This window comes from Symphodus melops (genome assembly GCF_947650265.1).
Source record: "Symphodus melops genome assembly, chromosome: 4".
NCBI classification, from domain to species: Eukaryota; Metazoa; Chordata; class Actinopteri; order Labriformes; family Labridae; genus Symphodus; species Symphodus melops.
In genome coordinates this window covers 28,851,583-28,870,309 of record NC_136694.1, presented here as the reverse complement: position 1 = coordinate 28,870,309, position 18,727 = coordinate 28,851,583, and the positions used below count along the sequence as shown (strand labels likewise).

The window sequence follows — 18,727 nt, the reverse complement described above, 5'->3', positions numbered from 1 at the left end:
TCCGTCGCGGGTGTTTCCACCATGTGCCGCGGTGACAGCGACGTCTCATGTCCCGCTCAAGCTTCATGATGTTGCTCTGAGGCAACGCGTTCCCCTTCTCCACAAGTGCTACACGCAGTTCTGCCCGGGTCATGTGTGGGGGTGGTGGGGTACGAGAGTCCAGTCACTGCTCCAGCTGGTCCCAGACGTGACCCATGGGGTTCAGGTCTGGGGCCATACGAGGCACTCCGACTTCCTGAAGTCGAGCTGTGACAATTCTGGCATTATCATCCATGAACAGGAAGTTGGGGGTGTGCTGGCGGAATTGGGGGATGATGATGATGATGATGATGATGATGATGATGAAGGGTTCTATGACGTCTCTGAGGTAAGAACGTGCAGTGACCACCGATGTGTTATGAAGTTTGTTTGTTTTTTAATTTGGATCATCGATGTGAACATCACTGACGGCCAAACACAACAGACACTTCCTGTTGTGACAACTTCATGTATCCGTGGTCGTCTCCCCCGTTCAGGTTGCCTTCAGGTAGGCAGGTAGGCTTCTTATCTTTTTTTTTTTTTTTTTTTTTTTACAACTTTATTTATAATTTTTCCAGAACAACGACATTTGTTAAATATTTCTTACAGGTCCCCCCCCCCAGGTAGGCTTCTTATCTTGCTCTCTGTATTGCTAAAAACAACTAGCTTTGTTAGCTTTGATTTTGGTCGTTTTAACGACTTGAAAACGGCGTGGTCTCCCACTTTTCCAGTGCACTGAGTCTGGTTGGATGGTAAGTGCTTTTACACATCGAGATAGAACCAAACACAAAATACAGCCTCCATAAATTTAGCACACAAGTAAAGAAACTCAGTTTTTCAAAGGGTCAATGGTTAGCCTCCCTGCTGCTATGGCAACAAACGTTTGTCAACACATCACGCCTTAACGGACGTCAGAACGGCTCATCGAACAAAAAAAAGTCACTATTATGAATCAACAGTCATGTGTTACGATGCGCAGTCTGTTTACAAAGAGTAACGTGTATGTGTATTGTTTCACTCCCGGTCGTGTCCACTTCTGGTTATTTAGTGGCGCCGCCATGTTGGTGCGGAAATGGAAAACGCCAAACTTTTGCGCGGCCAAAATAAACAGCCAAAAAAAACGAAAAGAGAGCTTAATAACATTTATGAAATGATAAGTAGATATATGTTTGTTTTGATAAGCAAACAGCTGATGGAACAGCTAGCTGAATTGATTAATGGTGATTTATTTACAATGTCTTCACAGCAGCTGTGCTGGATGATTCACCTGCTCTGCGTCCACGAAGCGAACAGAAGAATGACCATCTTCAGATTGTGAGTTTTTCTGCCTCCATCTGTAACGATGACTCAAATTAAATTGGTTCACCGTAGAACGTCAAACAAAAGCCCATCCCAGTTTTACAAGTTCACTCCCTTATGCTGGACTGGTGCTGCTGGTGGTTTTGGTGAGATCTCAGTTAGTAGCTTTTAGATTATTTTGTGGATCAAAAAGTACATTACACAGAGTGAACGCCTCTCCCCTGAGGTGCAGCATGTCGGTGTGGATGAGCAAATTAAAGATTTGTAATCGATTTTGTTAACTGACATCTTCAATGTGTTGACTCTTGAATATTCTTTCTCGTGCAAATGTGACCATTTTATATTCTTTTTCCATCTTTGCTGTGCACAAGTTTTGTTTGAAAAATCATGAAAGGCAAGGTCGTCTCTCAACGGGAAGGTCAGGTTACTAACAACATGGCTCCCATCAACCAGGTGGGGGAAGCAACACTCACTGAACTCACTCCACTCCAGGTCTGAGCACGGTGACCTCTTGTACATGACGTTATAAAACACATGTAAGGATCTCTTGATAATGGAAGCTGTCGACGTGTTGTACCCATGCATATGCTCGTGCATGAACTGGACACCGCTTGCAAGCGTTTCTGGGGAAGTGCATCGTGCCTGGACACGGACCTGAGCGCTCAAACGAACCGGACATTCGGGGTGAAGCGTGCTTGGATACAGGACGGTGAGAGTGCCCTGAGAGTAAAAGAGGATTGTAGCCGTCACACATTTCAGCAACAGATGGATCTCATTACTGATCTGTGGTGACTCGTTGCTATCTGGTGAGGCTCCTCGGCTTACGTTTAATTAATTCCCCGAGGTGTAACACCAAATCATTTACAGCGAATCACCTGAGGTGTGACACCAAAGACATTAGAAAGCATCGTTTTTTTTTTTTTTGATCCTTCTCATCACTGTTGACCGAACATTTTCAAAGCTGCCGTGACTCCACAGGAACTGAACTCACTTTCTTTTGCACAATCCATTTTGCATTTCAGCCTGATTATTAACCGGTGAAAGAAATGCTGGATTTTTTTCCACACGCAGGGAAACAAACAGAGGCGGCCTTGTCCCGTGTGTCCCCTGAAATCTGAGCCAGAGTCAACGCTTCGGTCCAAATAGGATGTGAAATTAACATCCTTAAAGCCAATCCATGACAATCATGTTAAGATCTCTCAACAGTCGCAACAGGAACTTAAACGTCCAAATCAGGTGACCAAACCTCCCAACATTACATTTGAATAACGGCCATGTTGGATCCTTTGTAGGACAAAGACGATCACAGAGCGGTCACGTTGATGAGAAGAGCTTCGTACTCGTCCAACTTTAAGAGTCGACCTCCATCAGCACGCTCTGACCTCGTCTTTACCCGACCTGATTGTCCTTAGTCTCCCCTGAGTTCACATTAGAAAATTACATCCAAGAATAAAACAGGTTGTTTTGGTTTCTTGGCCACAAACCAACGCGTGAAATCTCCAAACAGAAGAACTAGAAATGGCGTTACTGAATGGCGTTATTTCTAAATGGTACCGTAACAGATCCCAGGACCCTAAATGGCGCACAAATATACTTCACCTCAAACACGCCTCATTGTTTGTGTCAGTGTTGGAACTGTGCCCAATCAGGTGTAGGTCTTATGTTAACCGCTGCAACGACTTCAATGTTAGCAGTGCGTGTTATCATTTCAAAATGTGCGTGTGAAGTAGGAAGTGGAATCACGGCAGCAGTTTGAATTAATGGCTTCAGTGGCGGCAAACAGCCAGCCAGCCTGCAGCAGGTCCTGGTCTCTGGTCTAGACTGCCCCCCCCCCACCCCCTTCTCCCTTCACGGCGTCGCCATTTCCAAGCTGCCACGCTCTGTAGCCTGCGCTGCCGCTCAGCCCTTTGTGTGTTGGGGGAAGGGAGCTCAGCAGGCAGGGAAAACGGTCGGAGCAGAAACCTCCACAGCTGCTCGCTCTCCATTTTGGAAAGGTTACGTCGTCACAGATATTCTTGATCTCAGTGTGGCCAAACTGTTTGAGCGCGCCGCTTCGTGTGCCCTGTGTGAACTCTAAAACCAATAAACTGACTGACAGCCATGGGGGTCAGGCTCGTCTTTGTGTGTTGACTGTCAGAAGGAGAGAGAGAGGGAGAGCTATTTAAAGAAGTCTACAGAGGAAGCGTTTGAGATTTTTCAGTTTGAGACAGGAATAAACATCAATCTGTTTCTGCAGAAAATGAACCAAAGAGCTGAGAAGAGCAAGTTGAGGTTAAAAGTCTCCAGCTCTTGTAAAAAAAAAAAAAAACCCATAAAAAAACATGGCTGATTTGAAAGAAAACTTGTGTGCTGAGTGTGTAAACAGAACAGGTTTCTTCTGTTTAGACAGCCTTGAGGAAGAACAGGAGTGGAGGAGACGGACTGACTCAAAACCATCGAAGGTGATCAGAGTAAAACTGGAGACTCATTTCTGTGGTGTTTTTTTTTTTTTTTTTTTTTGTGGATAAAATGTGGTCAAATCAGTTTTAGCAGTGAAGGGACTGAACAGCTGATCTGACGATGAACAGACTTTAAAAAGAGTCACGACTGTGATGTTTTTTTCAACATCGTTTTTCAGTTTTATGAAAGAAAAGAAAAAAAAACATTGAGCCTGAAAACTGTCACCTCATCAGATCTAAAAATAAAGATTTATAGTCACGTTTGATTACCTGCATTGTATGTTAGTGATTTAAACAACCACCTCATTCATGTACGATCTACTCCCTGACCTTCAGCCTTCAGCTGGGAGGAAGTGTGGTCAACAGGAAGGGGAGGAATACAAAGGAGAAATTCATCCTGCATATTATCCCATCTGCACCCATCTGGTCCTTTACAAATAATGATTTACTTCTGTAGATGAAAACTTTGCAACCAAAAAAATCAAATGTTTTGACTATTTTCATATCTTTTTTTTTCTCTCTCCGTCAGATAATTCTTCCTCCAAACGCAGGGAGAACATCCGTTTTTAATCAATGAGTCTTCATCAGTCTTCAATTTGTGGTGTCTTTAATATTTAGCCTTCAGCTGGACACTTTCTGCAACGGGAGAGAACAGAGCATTTCCATTTGAGTCAGGCCGGCCATGAACGTCCTGATCGTTATCTGCGGCCATTTTTGAGATGGATGGATGGATTGATAAATGATGGATGGATAAATTATGGATGGATGGATGGATAAATGGATGGATGGATAAATGGATGGATGGATAAATGGATGGATAAATGGATGGATGGATGGATAAATGATGGATGGATGGATAAATGGATGGATAAATGGATGGATGGATGGATGGATGGATAGATGATGGATGGATGGATGGATGGATGGATAAATGATGGATGGATGGATGGATGGATGGATGGATGGATAGATGGATGGATAAATGATGGATGGATAAATGATGGATGGATAAATGGATGGATGGATAAATGATGGATGGATGGATGGATGGATAAATGGATGGATGGATAAATTATGGATGGATGGATGGATAAATGATGGATGGATGGATGGATAAATTATGGATGGATAGATGGATGGATAGATGGATGGATAAATGATGGATGGATGGATGGATAAATGATGGATGGATGGATGGATGGATAAATGAATGATGGATGGATGGATGGATAAATGATGGATGGATGGATGGATGGATAGATGGATGGATAAATGATGGATGGATAAATGATGGATGGATGGATGGATGGATAGATGGATGGATAAATGATGGATGGATGGATAGATGGATGGATAAATGATGGATGGATGGATAGATGGATGGATAAATGATGGATGGATGGATAGATGGATGGATGGATAGATGGATGGATAAATGATGGATGGATGGATAGATGGATGGATAAATGATGGATGGATGGATAGATGGATGGATAAATGATGGATGGATGGATAAATTATGGATGGATGGATGGATGGATGGATGGATGGATGGATAAATGATGGATGGATGGATGGATAAATGATAGATAGATGGATAGGGACGTAAACGTTTAGAAAAAGGAGAGTTAGGAAGAGGCCTTCATGACGGAGAATAGAAATGCCACTCAGTAATCTATACATGACATCAGATCGCTGAGGTTGGCGCTCCCATCAGAGCCTCCAGTGGTTTCCCGTTTATTGACAAACTCAGCACATTCACGGGCTGCCTGCTGATGAACAACATCATCAATGATTAATGACAGACGGATCGAGTCTGAAGCCGTCTCTGAGGATGTGATTGTGACTGATGATGTTCCTGCTGGTTTGGACCGAGCGGCTTCACGGCGGTGCAGTGGTGAGGAGGTTCCTGGTTCTAATCCCTGTCAGACCTCTCTGTGTGGAGTTTGCATGTTCTCCCTGTGCAGGCGTGCATTCGTCATTTCTTAATTTACTTTGCAAACATACTTAAAACTGGAGCTTCATCAGCAGCAGCCGCCATGCTGGAAATCTCAGCTTCACTCTCAGTCAACCTAACAAACAACAAGTAACGACTATGAGCTTCTAAAATGCAACATTTCAAAATAAAAGCCTCACAATTTTTATTTTTACATGTGACACAATGGAACATGCGATTACAAATGTGATTCATCTGATTTAGTGATTAAAACATTTTATTGTTTGAAAGTCATGATTTTAAAGTAAACAAGGCAACTTGAATTTCTTATTCTGGTACAGATGTAGAGATGAGTTGAAGCCTTAAACATGGAAAAAGGCAACAGGTGTGATTGTAAACATATATTTCCTGTTTTGTTGATTCTACTGGTCCAAGTCCAGAATCTTTGGAGGATCTTCTGACTCTGTGGACTCCATGGCCTGACCCCCATCCTGTAGGAGGGACGTAAGGAAGACGGTCAAAACCAGGAACACCCATATCGAGTTACACACAAGTATGTGGATCTGTTTGCTCATAAATTAAAGAGTGACGTCAACTCAGAGAGTGGTCGCTGAAAACGACGGGCCTTCACTTATAAATAGAGAATCGCAGCACGAACTTACAGGAAGCTGAAGTGCAGAGATAAACCTTTTCTGATGCCACCAAACTTCAATAACAAAAACATCATTTTACCTCCGAACAGTCGACAACAAGGAGGTAAAATGATTGTTTCTGATTAATGCAGCCAGGTGGCTTTGAAGAGAGTGACGTAAGAGGATTTTCAGGTTACAGAAAATGTGTGATCTCAGTCGGGGGTCCATGATGTTCTCTGAATGACAATCTGTGCAGGGCGGTGGATAAAAGAGTCACGTTACAGCTCGTCTTCATTCACCAACGCCTCGCTGCAACTCTCGAGTTTCCTCCACAACGTATAAAAAATAATTCCCCAAAGAAAATCGGCTTCAATCATTTGATGTGCTCGTAAACTGTGACCCACAATTCTCCTCTTTTTTTTTTTTTTTCTGATTGCCCAAAGCCAGACAGCAACAATCAGAGGCTCGGCACAGTGAGCGCAGGGTGGCACATTCACCACTCAAACCCCTTCCTCTAAAAACAGCCAGTTTCTGACTGGCAGCCTCAGGACATTTCTGCTCGGTTATACGACGGAGCAAAAGGAAAGGATGTTTCTGTCAGAGAGAATCTCGACCGATATCTCTGTGACCATTTGATGTGGAAGTTGACCATGAGGCAAAGTGACGGGTCAACCTGTACACCAACACAACTGGCAACCCACTGAGGTGTCTGATGAAGTCCAGTCAAATCCCAGTCGTCATGTGACAGGACTCCACACTGTTATTCCAGAAGTAAAAACCCCCGTCCATTTTCACGATAGCCGATTGGATTATTCGCTGTGATGTCATAACCATCCAGAGTGAGGAATGCTGGTTTAGGCTCCTCCTATGCTTTGTTTAAGAAACACATGGTTTGTTCTGGAGCTCGTGGGAAAAGAACTACATTACCCACAATCCTAGTGAATCACAGGCACCCTCTGTTACCATGGAAATGTTTACCCCCGTCGTCGGCTCCTGATTGGCTGGCTTGGGATTTAAACTGTCAATAGAGGGATTTTCTGCCGTGTCATTGGAAGACTTGAATGGAAACATTTACGCCCTGACGAGCCGATCGATTGGTCGCTTTTGAGCTCTACGTGGAAGCTGTGGTTTACTTTCAGAAAGACAACATTGTTGCTGTCGTCCCGGGTTAAAAGCCTTTAAATATACAGAAGAGTTCATTAACCGGACTACCAACACTTCCTGTTTCTCGGAGCAGGGATCCTTCGGAGTAGTTGGAAGGCTACAGATGTGTTCAGGTTCGACTCACCCCAAACGGCTCGCTGAAGACTCTGGAGCCGTTGTACAGAGGGTTGGGGATGGAGACCAGCGTGGGCTTCTTCCTGCCGCCTGTCCCGTCCTCATCCTCATTCTGCCACAAGGACAACAACAGGAAATAATCTGATTATCCTCTCTTTAAAAGTTATTCCATAATCCAACATCTCCGGTCATTGAGCTCAACATGAACACACAACGTTCCTGCGTCTGCCAATCAAACACATTATCTCGTGTCTCACTCTGAAGTAGTGGAAGCGGAAGGCGTCCGTCTTGTGTTTGAAGACGTAGTAGCCGAGCGCAGCCAACACGCAGGCTAGCAGCAGGGACACCAAGATGGCCGACACTGTGCCGCTGGAGTGGGCGTGGCCTTTGGAAGCAAGATGGGGGACCTGGAGACGACACAAAGTCCGTTATATCACACCTTTGAATCCTCACCACAGGATGTCACACACACACACACACACACACACACACACACAATCAGTCGTCGTCTGTCGAGTTCTCATTACCATGGCAACAGCTACAGTTTGCTGTACTGTCACCATGGAAACCTGACTCTCTGGGCCCCACCAGCGTCATTTCCCAAGAGAGCAATAGAAGTTCAACCAGTAACATCATGCATAATTTATATTAAAAAAAAAAAACGACCCGTCATGGACGGACGCCATTTTTTGTTTTTGATGTCAGGACGGATAAACGGTCTATAGGGTGAGAAAACAGCTTCACGCGTGCGTGGACATGTTACAGCGTGTTATTATCCAGGGGGGGTTCAATCCTGATCAGGGTTTTAAAAAGTCCGACTTGGAGCCCGTGCTCATGTGATGCTGGACCTCTTTGATTTTTAAGTGTGTGTTCAGGAGAACCCGCTGACCCCGTGCAGACGTGTGATGACCTGATGACGCCGAGAGGAGGAAACACTCAGACCACTTTAACCCTTCGCGCTCCACCTTTTCAAAACATAAAGAAATGACCTCAAACCCGTCTGAGCGTGGGGAGGGGTTCGTTTGTTTTCAAGACTGTAAAGAGATTAAAAATGATTCATTTAGATCCAATCTGTTCAACATTTTTAATAATAATAATAATAATAATAATAATAATAATAATAGTGCATTGCACTTGTTGAGCCCTTTTGCCAGTACTCAAAGAAGCTGTGAAAACAACGAAGAAGAGAAGGACAGAGCTGGTTGGAGGCGATGTTTGAAAAGGTGGAGAGTGAGGGGGGAGTTGTTGTTCCAGAGGGTGGGAGTGGCCCTGTCCCCCCCACCCTTGGGGCAGATGGTGAGTCCTATGGGGGGGGGGGGGGGGCACAATAGGCTTGCGTCAGCTGGGTGGGAGTGTGCCGTAGGAGGAGCTCCAGGGGGGGAGCCAGGTTACAGAGGGGATTTCTAGGTGATAATTAAGACTTTGAAGTGGATACACGGGGGGGGGGGAGCCAGTGAAGGTTATGATTTATAAATCATTTGATTCCTCAATCAACCAATGAGTGAGCCTGTCCTCTGCTCTTCTGTCCGGCTCCAGCTCCATGCTTTCCTGTGCAGCTGTCAGGACACCCCGACCACGTGGTCACACAGGAACCCCTGTTCTTAATTAAATCTGAATATTTAGAGTGAGTCAGCTTCGATTTCACCCGCTACAGAACGACACGGTTTGTTAAGACGTCAGAGAGGAGACGTGAAAACAACAGAAGAATAGATTACACAACAAAAGGTCAACACCTGAAGGCCATCTGTGTGTCTGAGATCCAAGTGTGTTAAACCAACCGTCTCCAGTCAGCGGGTGAGGAGGGGGGAGATGAGGTGAACACGACCCATCAGGGCGAGTAACATGATTGTTATTTAGCTGGAGGGCTTCAGATCTGCTCCTCATGAATATTGATCGGCGCTGTGATGTTATCGGCGTGTGCAAACTCAGCTGATTGCGTCTTCATTTCCTCAACACTGTGCCACCAAACTAAACACAGCCATCTGCTCTCTGTTGCCTAGCAACAACACAGACATCATCCTATTGGAATGCGCAGCAGACCCCGAGAAAGAGGGGGCGGGGGGGGGGGGGGGCGGGTGGCCTTCGCAGCGCCTCCTGGTGGCCACGATAAATACTGCAGCAGTGCACGACGCAGCCAGTATCGCTAACTTAGCGCTAACCACGAATTTGTTCTGTTAAATTGTTGGCGGTCGTGTTGCCATGGCAGCCTGCACTAATGTCAAGACGGCTTCCCTCGCCTCAACTTTCAGGATTTTGTTAAGTAAACGGATGCTGAAGGCAAAGCGTCCCATTTCATATTAAAGGGATTTTTAAAGGTTAAACATGAGAGTGCGGATTTGTGGCACGTGTGTATCACTTTAAAAAAAAAAAAAGCAGGAAGTGTCAACTCCTGTCTGGAAGATGGCGGTTGATCAGCTGACGTGGCGGTTAGCTCCAGCTGTGCGGCTCCTTGCGTTGGTCTGAAAACGTCATCGTAGATGAAGGGAGCCGCTGCTCTTATTGTCCTCAAACCGTCTGAACTCACCAGAGGTGCGGGCGCCATGAACGGGGCCTCGATGACGTGGATGATCCCGTTTACAGCAGGAATGTCCCAGTCCAGCAGCAGCCGCTTGTTCACCAGCTTAATGCTCTGAGGGGGACATCAATAAAAACTCTAAATAATGCCTCATGATTATGTGTTTGAACTCGTGGACCTCGTGTCTGTTTTTATCTGACCTCATTGTTGCCATGGGTAACAGTCAGATTGAACCCAAGCCTGGATATGATGACTTCCTGGTGTTTTAGATCCCTAAATGGTCGTACGCTGTTATTGGCTGAGATGTGGTACTCGAGATCTCGACCTGTTAGAGTCTTCACACACACACACACACACACACACACACACACACACACACACACACACACACACACACAGGGAGAGAGGTTAGAACGCAGAAAGGTTTACAGACCGATGCAGAGCTGGCTAAACACTGAAGCTACAGTGTCCACCACATGCAGAGCTGGCTAAACACTGAAGCTACAGTGTGCACCACATGCATAGCTGGCTAAACACTGAAGCTACAGTGTCCACCACATGCAGAGCTGGCTAAACACTGAAGCTACAGTGTCCACCACATGCAGAGCTGGCTAAACACTGAAGCTACAGTGTGCACCACATGCAGAGCTGGCTAAACACTGAAGCTACAGTGTCCACCACATGCAGAGCTGGCTAAACACTGAAGCTACAGTGTGCACCACATGGTGACCTGTGTGAGCGTCCACTCTAGAGAGGAGGGGGCGGAGCCACACAGCTCTCTAATATTAAGCCTGCAGTACCCATTTTAAACACTAGGGGCAGAGTTACATATTGCTCCTTTACATGAAGACATGAAAGTCTGTTAATTTGAAGTCAGTCCATAATTTGTTTTGATAATTTGTATAAATGGATCATTTCTAAAGAGTTGGCGTCTCTCACCGTGTTTTGATTAAATCCAGCGTTATGAGGAACAAACAGCGTGACCTCAGACTTCCTGTGAGAGAGGAAGTCGACGAGCTGTTTGCCTTCTGAGGACGAGCCACTGTAGTCCAACAAAAACTGCAATGAGAAAAACAACAGTGATGTTTATTTATTTATTTATTTTTAAATCACTGTCTTCATGTTGTGTCAAAACAGCGTCGGACATTTTAACGTTCAAAGGGACAAAGTATCACACCGACCTTGTAAAAGATGGAGAAGTTACTGTATGTGGCGAGGACGCTGGTCAGGACGCTGTTACAGAAGTCGCCATTTCCAACGTAGCCATGCGGACATGTACAGGACACATCTACATGTACACAAATAAACAACACGGGGAAATAATATGATGTTTACGTCCATCAAACTGGGCAGATTTTAGCTCTTTCAGTCCTGACAAACACGGTGACCCTGGATTTGAATCAGAGACATAACTTGTGTTTGACCAATCATGAGACAACAGTGACGCTGATAACGACACGGCCTGACACGCGTGACGTCACATAATATCTCGCAGGGATCTCGCTTCCTGCTCGGAGGCCCCTGAATCAACGAGCAGAGACGAAGTTGACTGTCTTCTTATTCTACCTGAAGGCTGCTGTGTAAATCAGTGCTGTGAAGCCGGCTGCCAAAGTTACACAGTGTTGATAACAGGCCGTCTAAAAGTTACTGCACATTAAAATCAACATTTTAAACTTTTGTTTTAAGGCGGAAGAATTCGATACTGTTTATCTATTAGTTATAGAAAAGAGTCATAAACCAGAACGGGAATCCTTGAAACATAAACAACAGATTAAAGCGTGAAGCAGATCAGTCGGCCGTGTGGACCTGATTCCACCCCGACTCTGTGACCGGGCTGCTGTAGTACCTTTGAGCCTGTAGCAGTAGGCGTCGTACTTGAAGCTCTGGTCCACAGGTTCTTTGTATATCACCAGTCCTATGTGGTTTCCTCCACACCTGACCGAGGGGAAGGTGGTCGGGTAACCGGCCTTTCCTCCCTCCATCCATCCTGCCACACACAGATGCATCCCCAGCTGTTGGACCGGGGATGCGGTCAGGATTCAAACGAGGATTTAACAATTAACAATATTAAAGATAATGTTTGATACGTCCAGCTGGTGTTAAATCTTATATTTCAACATGCTGCTTTAAGTGTAATTTATGAAAAACAATTTAAGCACTCCCCTCAAGTGTTTCGGTCTTTATCTTCAGAGACATTTGTCTGTGTCTGTGTTTTAATGACTTCAGTCGGTGCCATGTGCTCAGCTGTCTCCATGTTAAAACCTTCTGTGCGTGGGTTTACCTGCTGTGCGTCTCCCAACTGTTTGAAGGAGGCCAGCTGGGCGCCCTCGGCCTGGCAGGCGGCGTCAGCCTGACTGAAGTTCATCTTGTACTTCCCCTCCGGAGAGCGCAGGTGGAAAACTCCGGCTGTGTTAGCTAAAACCAAAACAACCCGAGTTAAGCCTTAAACTCAGTACGACAGTGTAATCTGTACGAGGGGAAAACTAAAGGCTGCATTATTAAATAATTATCACAGAGGAAAAGAAAGGTAACTTTCAGGTGTGTGTGTGTTTCCCCTTTTGTTTTTAAAATACAAAATGAAGCACAGAGGGAAAACAGGTGAAGATTATTTTATTTTAATAAGGTGGACGACATGACAGCTCCCCAAAATTAAACCCAAAACAAGTGGCGACCCCCTGCTGACAGTTTAGGCTATAAGCTCCGCCTCTTTCACGTTATAACAGATGGGACAAATTGGTCTCTTTTTATGCTCAACACAGACCAAGTGTCCACTTTTCTTTTCTTTGCTTATTTGATGCAATAAAGCAGTAAAAGACGTGATTGACAGCTCCTGATGAGCAGAGCAGAACTAAACGACTAAAACAAGATTTCATAACCATGAGTGTTTATTTTAAACCAACAGAAGACAGTTTGGACCTTGTGCATTAAAAATGTTTCATGTCAAGGCTGATTTTTTTGTATCGTCACACAGATACCAAAAGATTTAGCGATTAAGGACTTCGGGGAATAATCGGGAGGTGGACCTCAGTATGTGGTTAATGTGCCGCCATTGTTTTCAGCCAAATGCACCTTTCCTTTAAAAAAAACAAAAAAAAAAAACGTGTGGAGGCGTAACATTCAACATTCATCAGTTTAGCTGCTGTTCGCAAGAAAGCACTTCATGAACTGTTTGGTGAAGTGGCGGTGAAGCAGTCGAGCTCTGACCCTGATCGGGGACTCGTGTGCTGAAAAAGATTATTCAAGGTCGGTTTAGAGAGATACGTTACCATGGTAATGCAGGTCCTTGCACGTGGCCACAGGGTCGCAGCCTCCGTTGTTTTCAAGGCAGCGGTCAACAGGAGGCACCACGCTCTCCAAACACTGGACTCCATTACCCACGTACCCCGGCAAGCACTCGCAGTCACGTTCATTCTGGGAACCGACAGATCAAAAGGACAGCTCTTGTGATCTAATGTTCAGTTTGAATTCCTGTTGCTAGGTTACCAAAGTTTGCATTAGCTGCTGCTAATGCCTGGACCTAAGCATAGATGGAGAATGAATATGATTGGGGGGGGGGCGAAAAAAGTTTGACTCACTGGACCGGTGAACTTGCAGGAAGCAAACTCGCTGCAGTCGCCGTTGTCTTCAACACACCTGAATAACAAAACCATTCAGAAGAACAGCGTCTGTAAAATGATCCTGTGAGACAGAAAAACCACTGAAGAGAAAACAGGAACTCGATTCACAGAAAGAAAACAAAACAACAACAGGCCCCACCCACCTGTTGATGGGCTCACAGGAGTAGCCGTCTCCTTGGTAACCGCTCTGGCAGGTGCAGTTAACGAGTAGTCCTGTCTGGTTACAGTCTGCGTTCTGGTGACAGCCGCCGTTATACTCGGCACAGAGGTCTGGAGCTGAGGAGTTTAATAAAGCTGTCAGATATTGTATGGATACAAATGAGTATTTGGTATTTCCTCAGTTGATTGATTAGCTCATTTAAGCTCCTGTGAGGTTTTTTTTTTTTTACTGGTTAAGAAACTGGCTGAAATTAATACTGATTAATACTTGCCCTTGAGCAAGGCACAGGGCGCTCTCACCCTGACATGTCTCCAGTACTAAATGTCCACAGGACCTCTCTGTGCATGTCTCTCATAAAGAAGCATGGGATCGTGAGAGTGTGTCGTCTTCAGTCATGGCAGCCTCCCGTCTATAAACTAAGTGGTGACATCACAGCTGCTGCATTCAGTTATAAAATACATTTTTTAGTGTGCACGCTCTGTCATAAAGAAAAATCTCAGTCTGTCTCATTATCTCACAGCAGGGAGTTTGAAGGCCAGAAAAGACGCTGGCTGCACTCCAACATCACTACAACGACATGATGACGTATTTTTGTAGGCTAACCTGAAAAAATGGCGCCCGTGGTTCCTCTGAAAATTCGCCTATGGGATTTTTGCATTGGATTTTGGATCATTGCAGAAAATAATCTCTGTGTCAAACACACGTTTCTGACGCGTAGCTGTTTTGTTCAGCGGGATAATCTTTACAGATGAACATCATTTATGTGAAGTTTGAAGAGTTAATGCAGCCCAGAGAAGTAAAAAGCTAACGTTACGCTACAAGCTAACTACACCGCGGTCAGATTTGACAAGCTAGCTAAACGTTAGCTTAATAAATTGTTTATTAACCTAATATTTACAAGAGCACTGAAAAACATGACTAGAGGCTGTAAGGAGGATTAGGGAGAGAGTTCCCGGCGTGATGACGTTTAATGTCTCCATGACAACCACTGTAGTTTCAGTTAGCTACTCGTTAGCAACCGCCGTTTAAAGTTCGCGTAAAAACTTTAAAATTCACAAGTGGGGTCTTAGCCAACGTAGTTTTTCTCGTCTAACAAAACGTCAACATCTCTTCAGCTTGTGTGAACCACAGATCTTATTTCAGTCTAAACACAAACACATTCAAAATCCCCATTGACTTTTAGAGGTTAGAACCACGGCGCTAAAATGCTAACTCACTTCCTGGTTTTAGGACTCAAAACTATACCGGTCTATTGAGCTGAGTTAAACCTTTAATCTGAAGTTATGATGTGTCAGTGTTGAAACGTTCCAGGATGATCTCACATCCTGCAGCAGGCGAGCGGCCAACGTTGACGAGTTTTTATTTCTATCGCGTGTTAAAGGTCAGAATTTTGCTCTCTTATGTTCTTCATTCTTTTGAGGCTTCAAAACGCTTAAGAAATTTTTTCTTAAGTCATTACTATTTTGACAAAACCACCACTACAGCCTGATTAGTTTGATGTGTTTATAATAAAAACCCCACTATTGCTGACCGAAGCCTGCAGGGTTTCAGGGACTGCAGAGTACTCACGTGGCTCCGGGCTACAGTCGGTGCCGTTCCCCTGAAACCCAGATTTACACTGACATCCAACGGCTGGCACACAGTCGGCGTCAGAGTGGCACTGTCGACACTCCTCGGGGACGACGCCTGGACGATTGGTTGAGGACAAAAAGGTAAAAAAGCAGGAAGTGTGAATTTGATACGAGCAACAAATCTTACTATAAAACATCCAACCCTCCTTCATTCATGCTGTTAAAATGCTGCTGGGAAAATTTATGGCCAGAACCAACAGCTGGATCAAATCAGCTCAGGACCGGGGGTTTCTTGCTTGAATACCAACTAATGAAGCGACATCTGCGAGCCAGTTCAGGCGGCCCATTCGAGCTGCTCTGATTTCACACTTGATATGCGTCATTATCCACAATCACCTGACGACGGTCCGTCTGTTTAAGCTCTCTCCTTCTGCTCTTTGATTGCACGCTCCTGACCTGCAGCAGCCTACAGAGTCCACCTGCAGGACCGCCTGCTGCGTTTAAGATCCACATGTTTCAGTATGGGTATTAAAACTGGAAGCAGTGACGAGGTCAGAGGTCAAACTTTGTTCGGCTGCTGCGATAAATATTTCAAACGAAAGCAAAACGCGAGTTTGAGTCTGATTCAAAGAGGCCATCTGAACCTAGAAAGATTTTGCTGTGATTTAGAGGGAATGAAGCGTTTGCAGGTTTGTAAAGAGCAGAAGTGATGACATTGTCGAGGCTGCCTGCAAGAACAAACAGCTTTTTTTCCCCCTGATGGTTTTATTGATTATTGTTGATGCTCGCTCTGAACTCTTCAGGACATCTCAACATTTAAATATTGAATAATGTAATAAACTTTTAGCCACCTGGACTTCTTGAATTAAATTGCATTGGTACTGAAGGACTGAAGTTTGCATATTTCTTTTCTATTCTTCTTCTTCTTCTGCACTTTTACACCGCAGGGCTGCTGGGTAAAGACTCCATCAGAAGCAACTTATTCCATTCACACACATTCACACGCCGCCGACGAAGTAGAGGGAGCAACTTGAGGTTAATCGTCTCGCCCAAGGACACGTCGGACATGTGGCTGCAGGAGCTGGGAGTTGAACCTCTGACCTTCCAGGTTGAGTTCAGGAGTGAAGCTCACCTTTCTCGTTCTGGCAGCGATCACCTTCCCAGCCCGCTGTGCAGACGCACCCTGAACCTTGGATGCCGTCGTCACACCTCCCGTGCTGCCCGCAGCTGCAGACTGAGAGAGAAACATTCAGATGACCACACTTCCTGTCTGTTTCACTTCCTGTCTGTTTCACTTCCTGTCTGTTTCACTTCCTGAGAGACAAGCTCAGCTCTTTGACATGATCAGCAGTGTAGCCATGAAGCTAATCGGACCCCTCTCTGATTCTAGATCAGAGCGGGCTTCATCCACAGGTTTATCTCCCTCCGAAGCGAGATGACGAAGCAGTTTTAGAGCGCCGACGCATTAAAAGAGACGTGCGTTTACAAACTTCAGGGTGCGATTTACGGGGAGACTTTGAAGCCTCAGCAGAGGAGGAGGATCAGCAGCAGCTGGTGAACGTGTTCGAACACAGCCGTCTGGCTTTGTCTGCTGGAAGAACACCCAGCTGTTTGATGGCGAGCGAGGAGTGTTGCTATGGTGACAGACTGAAAGGAGAGACTAGCCGCGTGCACGTTGTGATTCTGCAACGGCGCTTTAAAGTTTTTTCTCCGTCATTATGCCGTTGTGCTTCACAAGCTGCAGGAGCTCCACATACAAACACAACCAACGCCATTATGCTAACGCCAGCCTTGATGCTACGAACCGCTACTGGCAACGTGTCAGAAGTAACTGACTTTGGTATTTCTCGGGGGTTTGAGGAAGGATAAAGGTGTGACACTTCATCCCGTGATGATGACAGACGTGGAAGTTACGCAGACGAGGGATGAAATAAATTAGGAATAATCACAGACGATAAATCAAAGACAAAACAGCGACCACTGAGCGCAATTTATTCAAACTTGCTAACAGGGTAAACGTTGTGGTTTAGCTGAGTGTGGCTAACATTAGCTGATCGGCTCGGGGTCCTGCGCCTGCTCGTGACGTCACACAAAATAATTTGAGAGTTTAAACAGGTTTCAGGTTTTTGTGGGTCTTTGAGCTATTCTATACTACAACTATAATATAATTAATTCGGCACCTAAACGACATTAAAAAACTGGAGAGAAAAAAGGCAACGGTACAAGACTGTTTTCATGATTTTCATCCGAAGTCAAGGAACTCCCCATCCCACAATCCTTTGCGAGTTATATCGTTTTACTTTTTTAAACATCTTTTGTTTTTAAAGTGTGAATACTGTTCATGCGAGTGGACGATCTTGAAGTTTGTGTCCTGGAAAATATAAACTACACTCACAGCGACGTGACAAGTTTATTAGTGTATTTCGTGTTAGCTAACGAATTAGCGAGCCTGCTAACAAGACTTATCTGTTCGCGTCAAGGTTCGCAAACACACGGCACAGAGAGGAGTGGGAAATATCACCATGGTAACAGCAAGCTCAACCAATCAGAAACACTCTGTGATCGTGGGTTGTGTAAATTAGCAGGCGTAGGGCCCCTGAGCCGATCTGGTGCCGACGCCGGCTCTAAATGTGACCATGTGCTGCTCCTACGGGACGCTCTGTTTACTCCTGCAGAGAATCACTTCTCTTTAACTCTTCTGTACAAAGAGACTTTGGTTCAGTCATCATGTGATTTAGATTCGTGTCTTTTGGCGTACCTGTGCAGTTGGCGCCGTAGTAGCCGGGGAGACACAGCTCACAGGCTTTTCCTGAGAAGCCATTGCGGCACCTACAACTTCCTGAGCCACGGTTACCGTCGTCACAGTCGCCATTATTACTGCAAGGTGCTTCCAGACCACCTGGGCAAACTGAAACACACAGAACAGGCGGATTCAAACACACACACAGTGACTCCTCTTTTCATGTGTTGCAGGTCGGCGTGGCGGTGTATCGTGTTCTCCATCCAACACATGCACAATACACTTTTCATACTGCTGACATCCACGCTTCATTCCTTTTGCACTTTAACCCCCCTGACGCCTGGATTCATTTCCAAGTATTAAAACGTTTTTTTTTACATGTGTTTCTGCTTTCATGTAGATTTTAAATTAAGTTGAGAAAGTTAATTTGACTATAGCATTTAGGTACGATACATATCGATCTCCAACTGGTCCCATGAAAAAAAAAAAAAAAACTTGAATTTCCCTCGGGATCAATAAAGTA

At 45.1% G+C, this 18,727-nt stretch overlaps 1 protein-coding gene and 1 long non-coding RNA gene across 3 annotated transcripts in view; one reads left to right on the top strand and one right to left on the bottom strand.

Annotated features, from left to right (window-relative positions):
• Positions 1 to 5,950: 5,950 nt before the first annotated feature.
• The window catches only part of LOC306822522 (stabilin-1-like), a 54,116-nt gene continuing 41,339 nt past the window's right edge, over positions 5,951 to 18,727 (bottom strand). For both annotated transcript variants that reach the window (XM_079341607.1, XM_079341608.1), the window contains 15 exons: positions 18,223 to 18,372; positions 16,597 to 16,698; positions 15,463 to 15,579; positions 13,877 to 14,009; positions 13,692 to 13,749; positions 13,383 to 13,527; positions 12,398 to 12,531; positions 11,963 to 12,128; positions 11,298 to 11,404; positions 11,056 to 11,175; positions 10,317 to 10,451; positions 10,126 to 10,230; positions 7,859 to 8,008; positions 7,612 to 7,713; positions 5,951 to 6,182 (listed from right to left, as the gene is read on the bottom strand). In XM_079341607.1, the coding sequence (XP_079197733.1) occupies positions 6,114 to 6,182; positions 7,612 to 7,713; positions 7,859 to 8,008; positions 10,126 to 10,230; positions 10,317 to 10,451; positions 11,056 to 11,175; positions 11,298 to 11,404; positions 11,963 to 12,128; positions 12,398 to 12,531; positions 13,383 to 13,527; positions 13,692 to 13,749; positions 13,877 to 14,009; positions 15,463 to 15,579; positions 16,597 to 16,698; positions 18,223 to 18,372 (1,793 nt within the window). In that variant the 3' untranslated portion in view covers positions 5,951 to 6,113. The remainder of the gene's footprint in view (positions 6,183 to 7,611; positions 7,714 to 7,858; positions 8,009 to 10,125; positions 10,231 to 10,316; positions 10,452 to 11,055; positions 11,176 to 11,297; positions 11,405 to 11,962; positions 12,129 to 12,397; positions 12,532 to 13,382; positions 13,528 to 13,691; positions 13,750 to 13,876; positions 14,010 to 15,462; positions 15,580 to 16,596; positions 16,699 to 18,222; positions 18,373 to 18,727) is intronic.
• Positions 6,191 to 6,630, top strand: LOC306822610. Its single transcript, XR_013778908.1, has 2 exons — positions 6,191 to 6,479; positions 6,540 to 6,630. It is a non-coding gene; the product is annotated as an uncharacterized lncRNA (long non-coding RNA).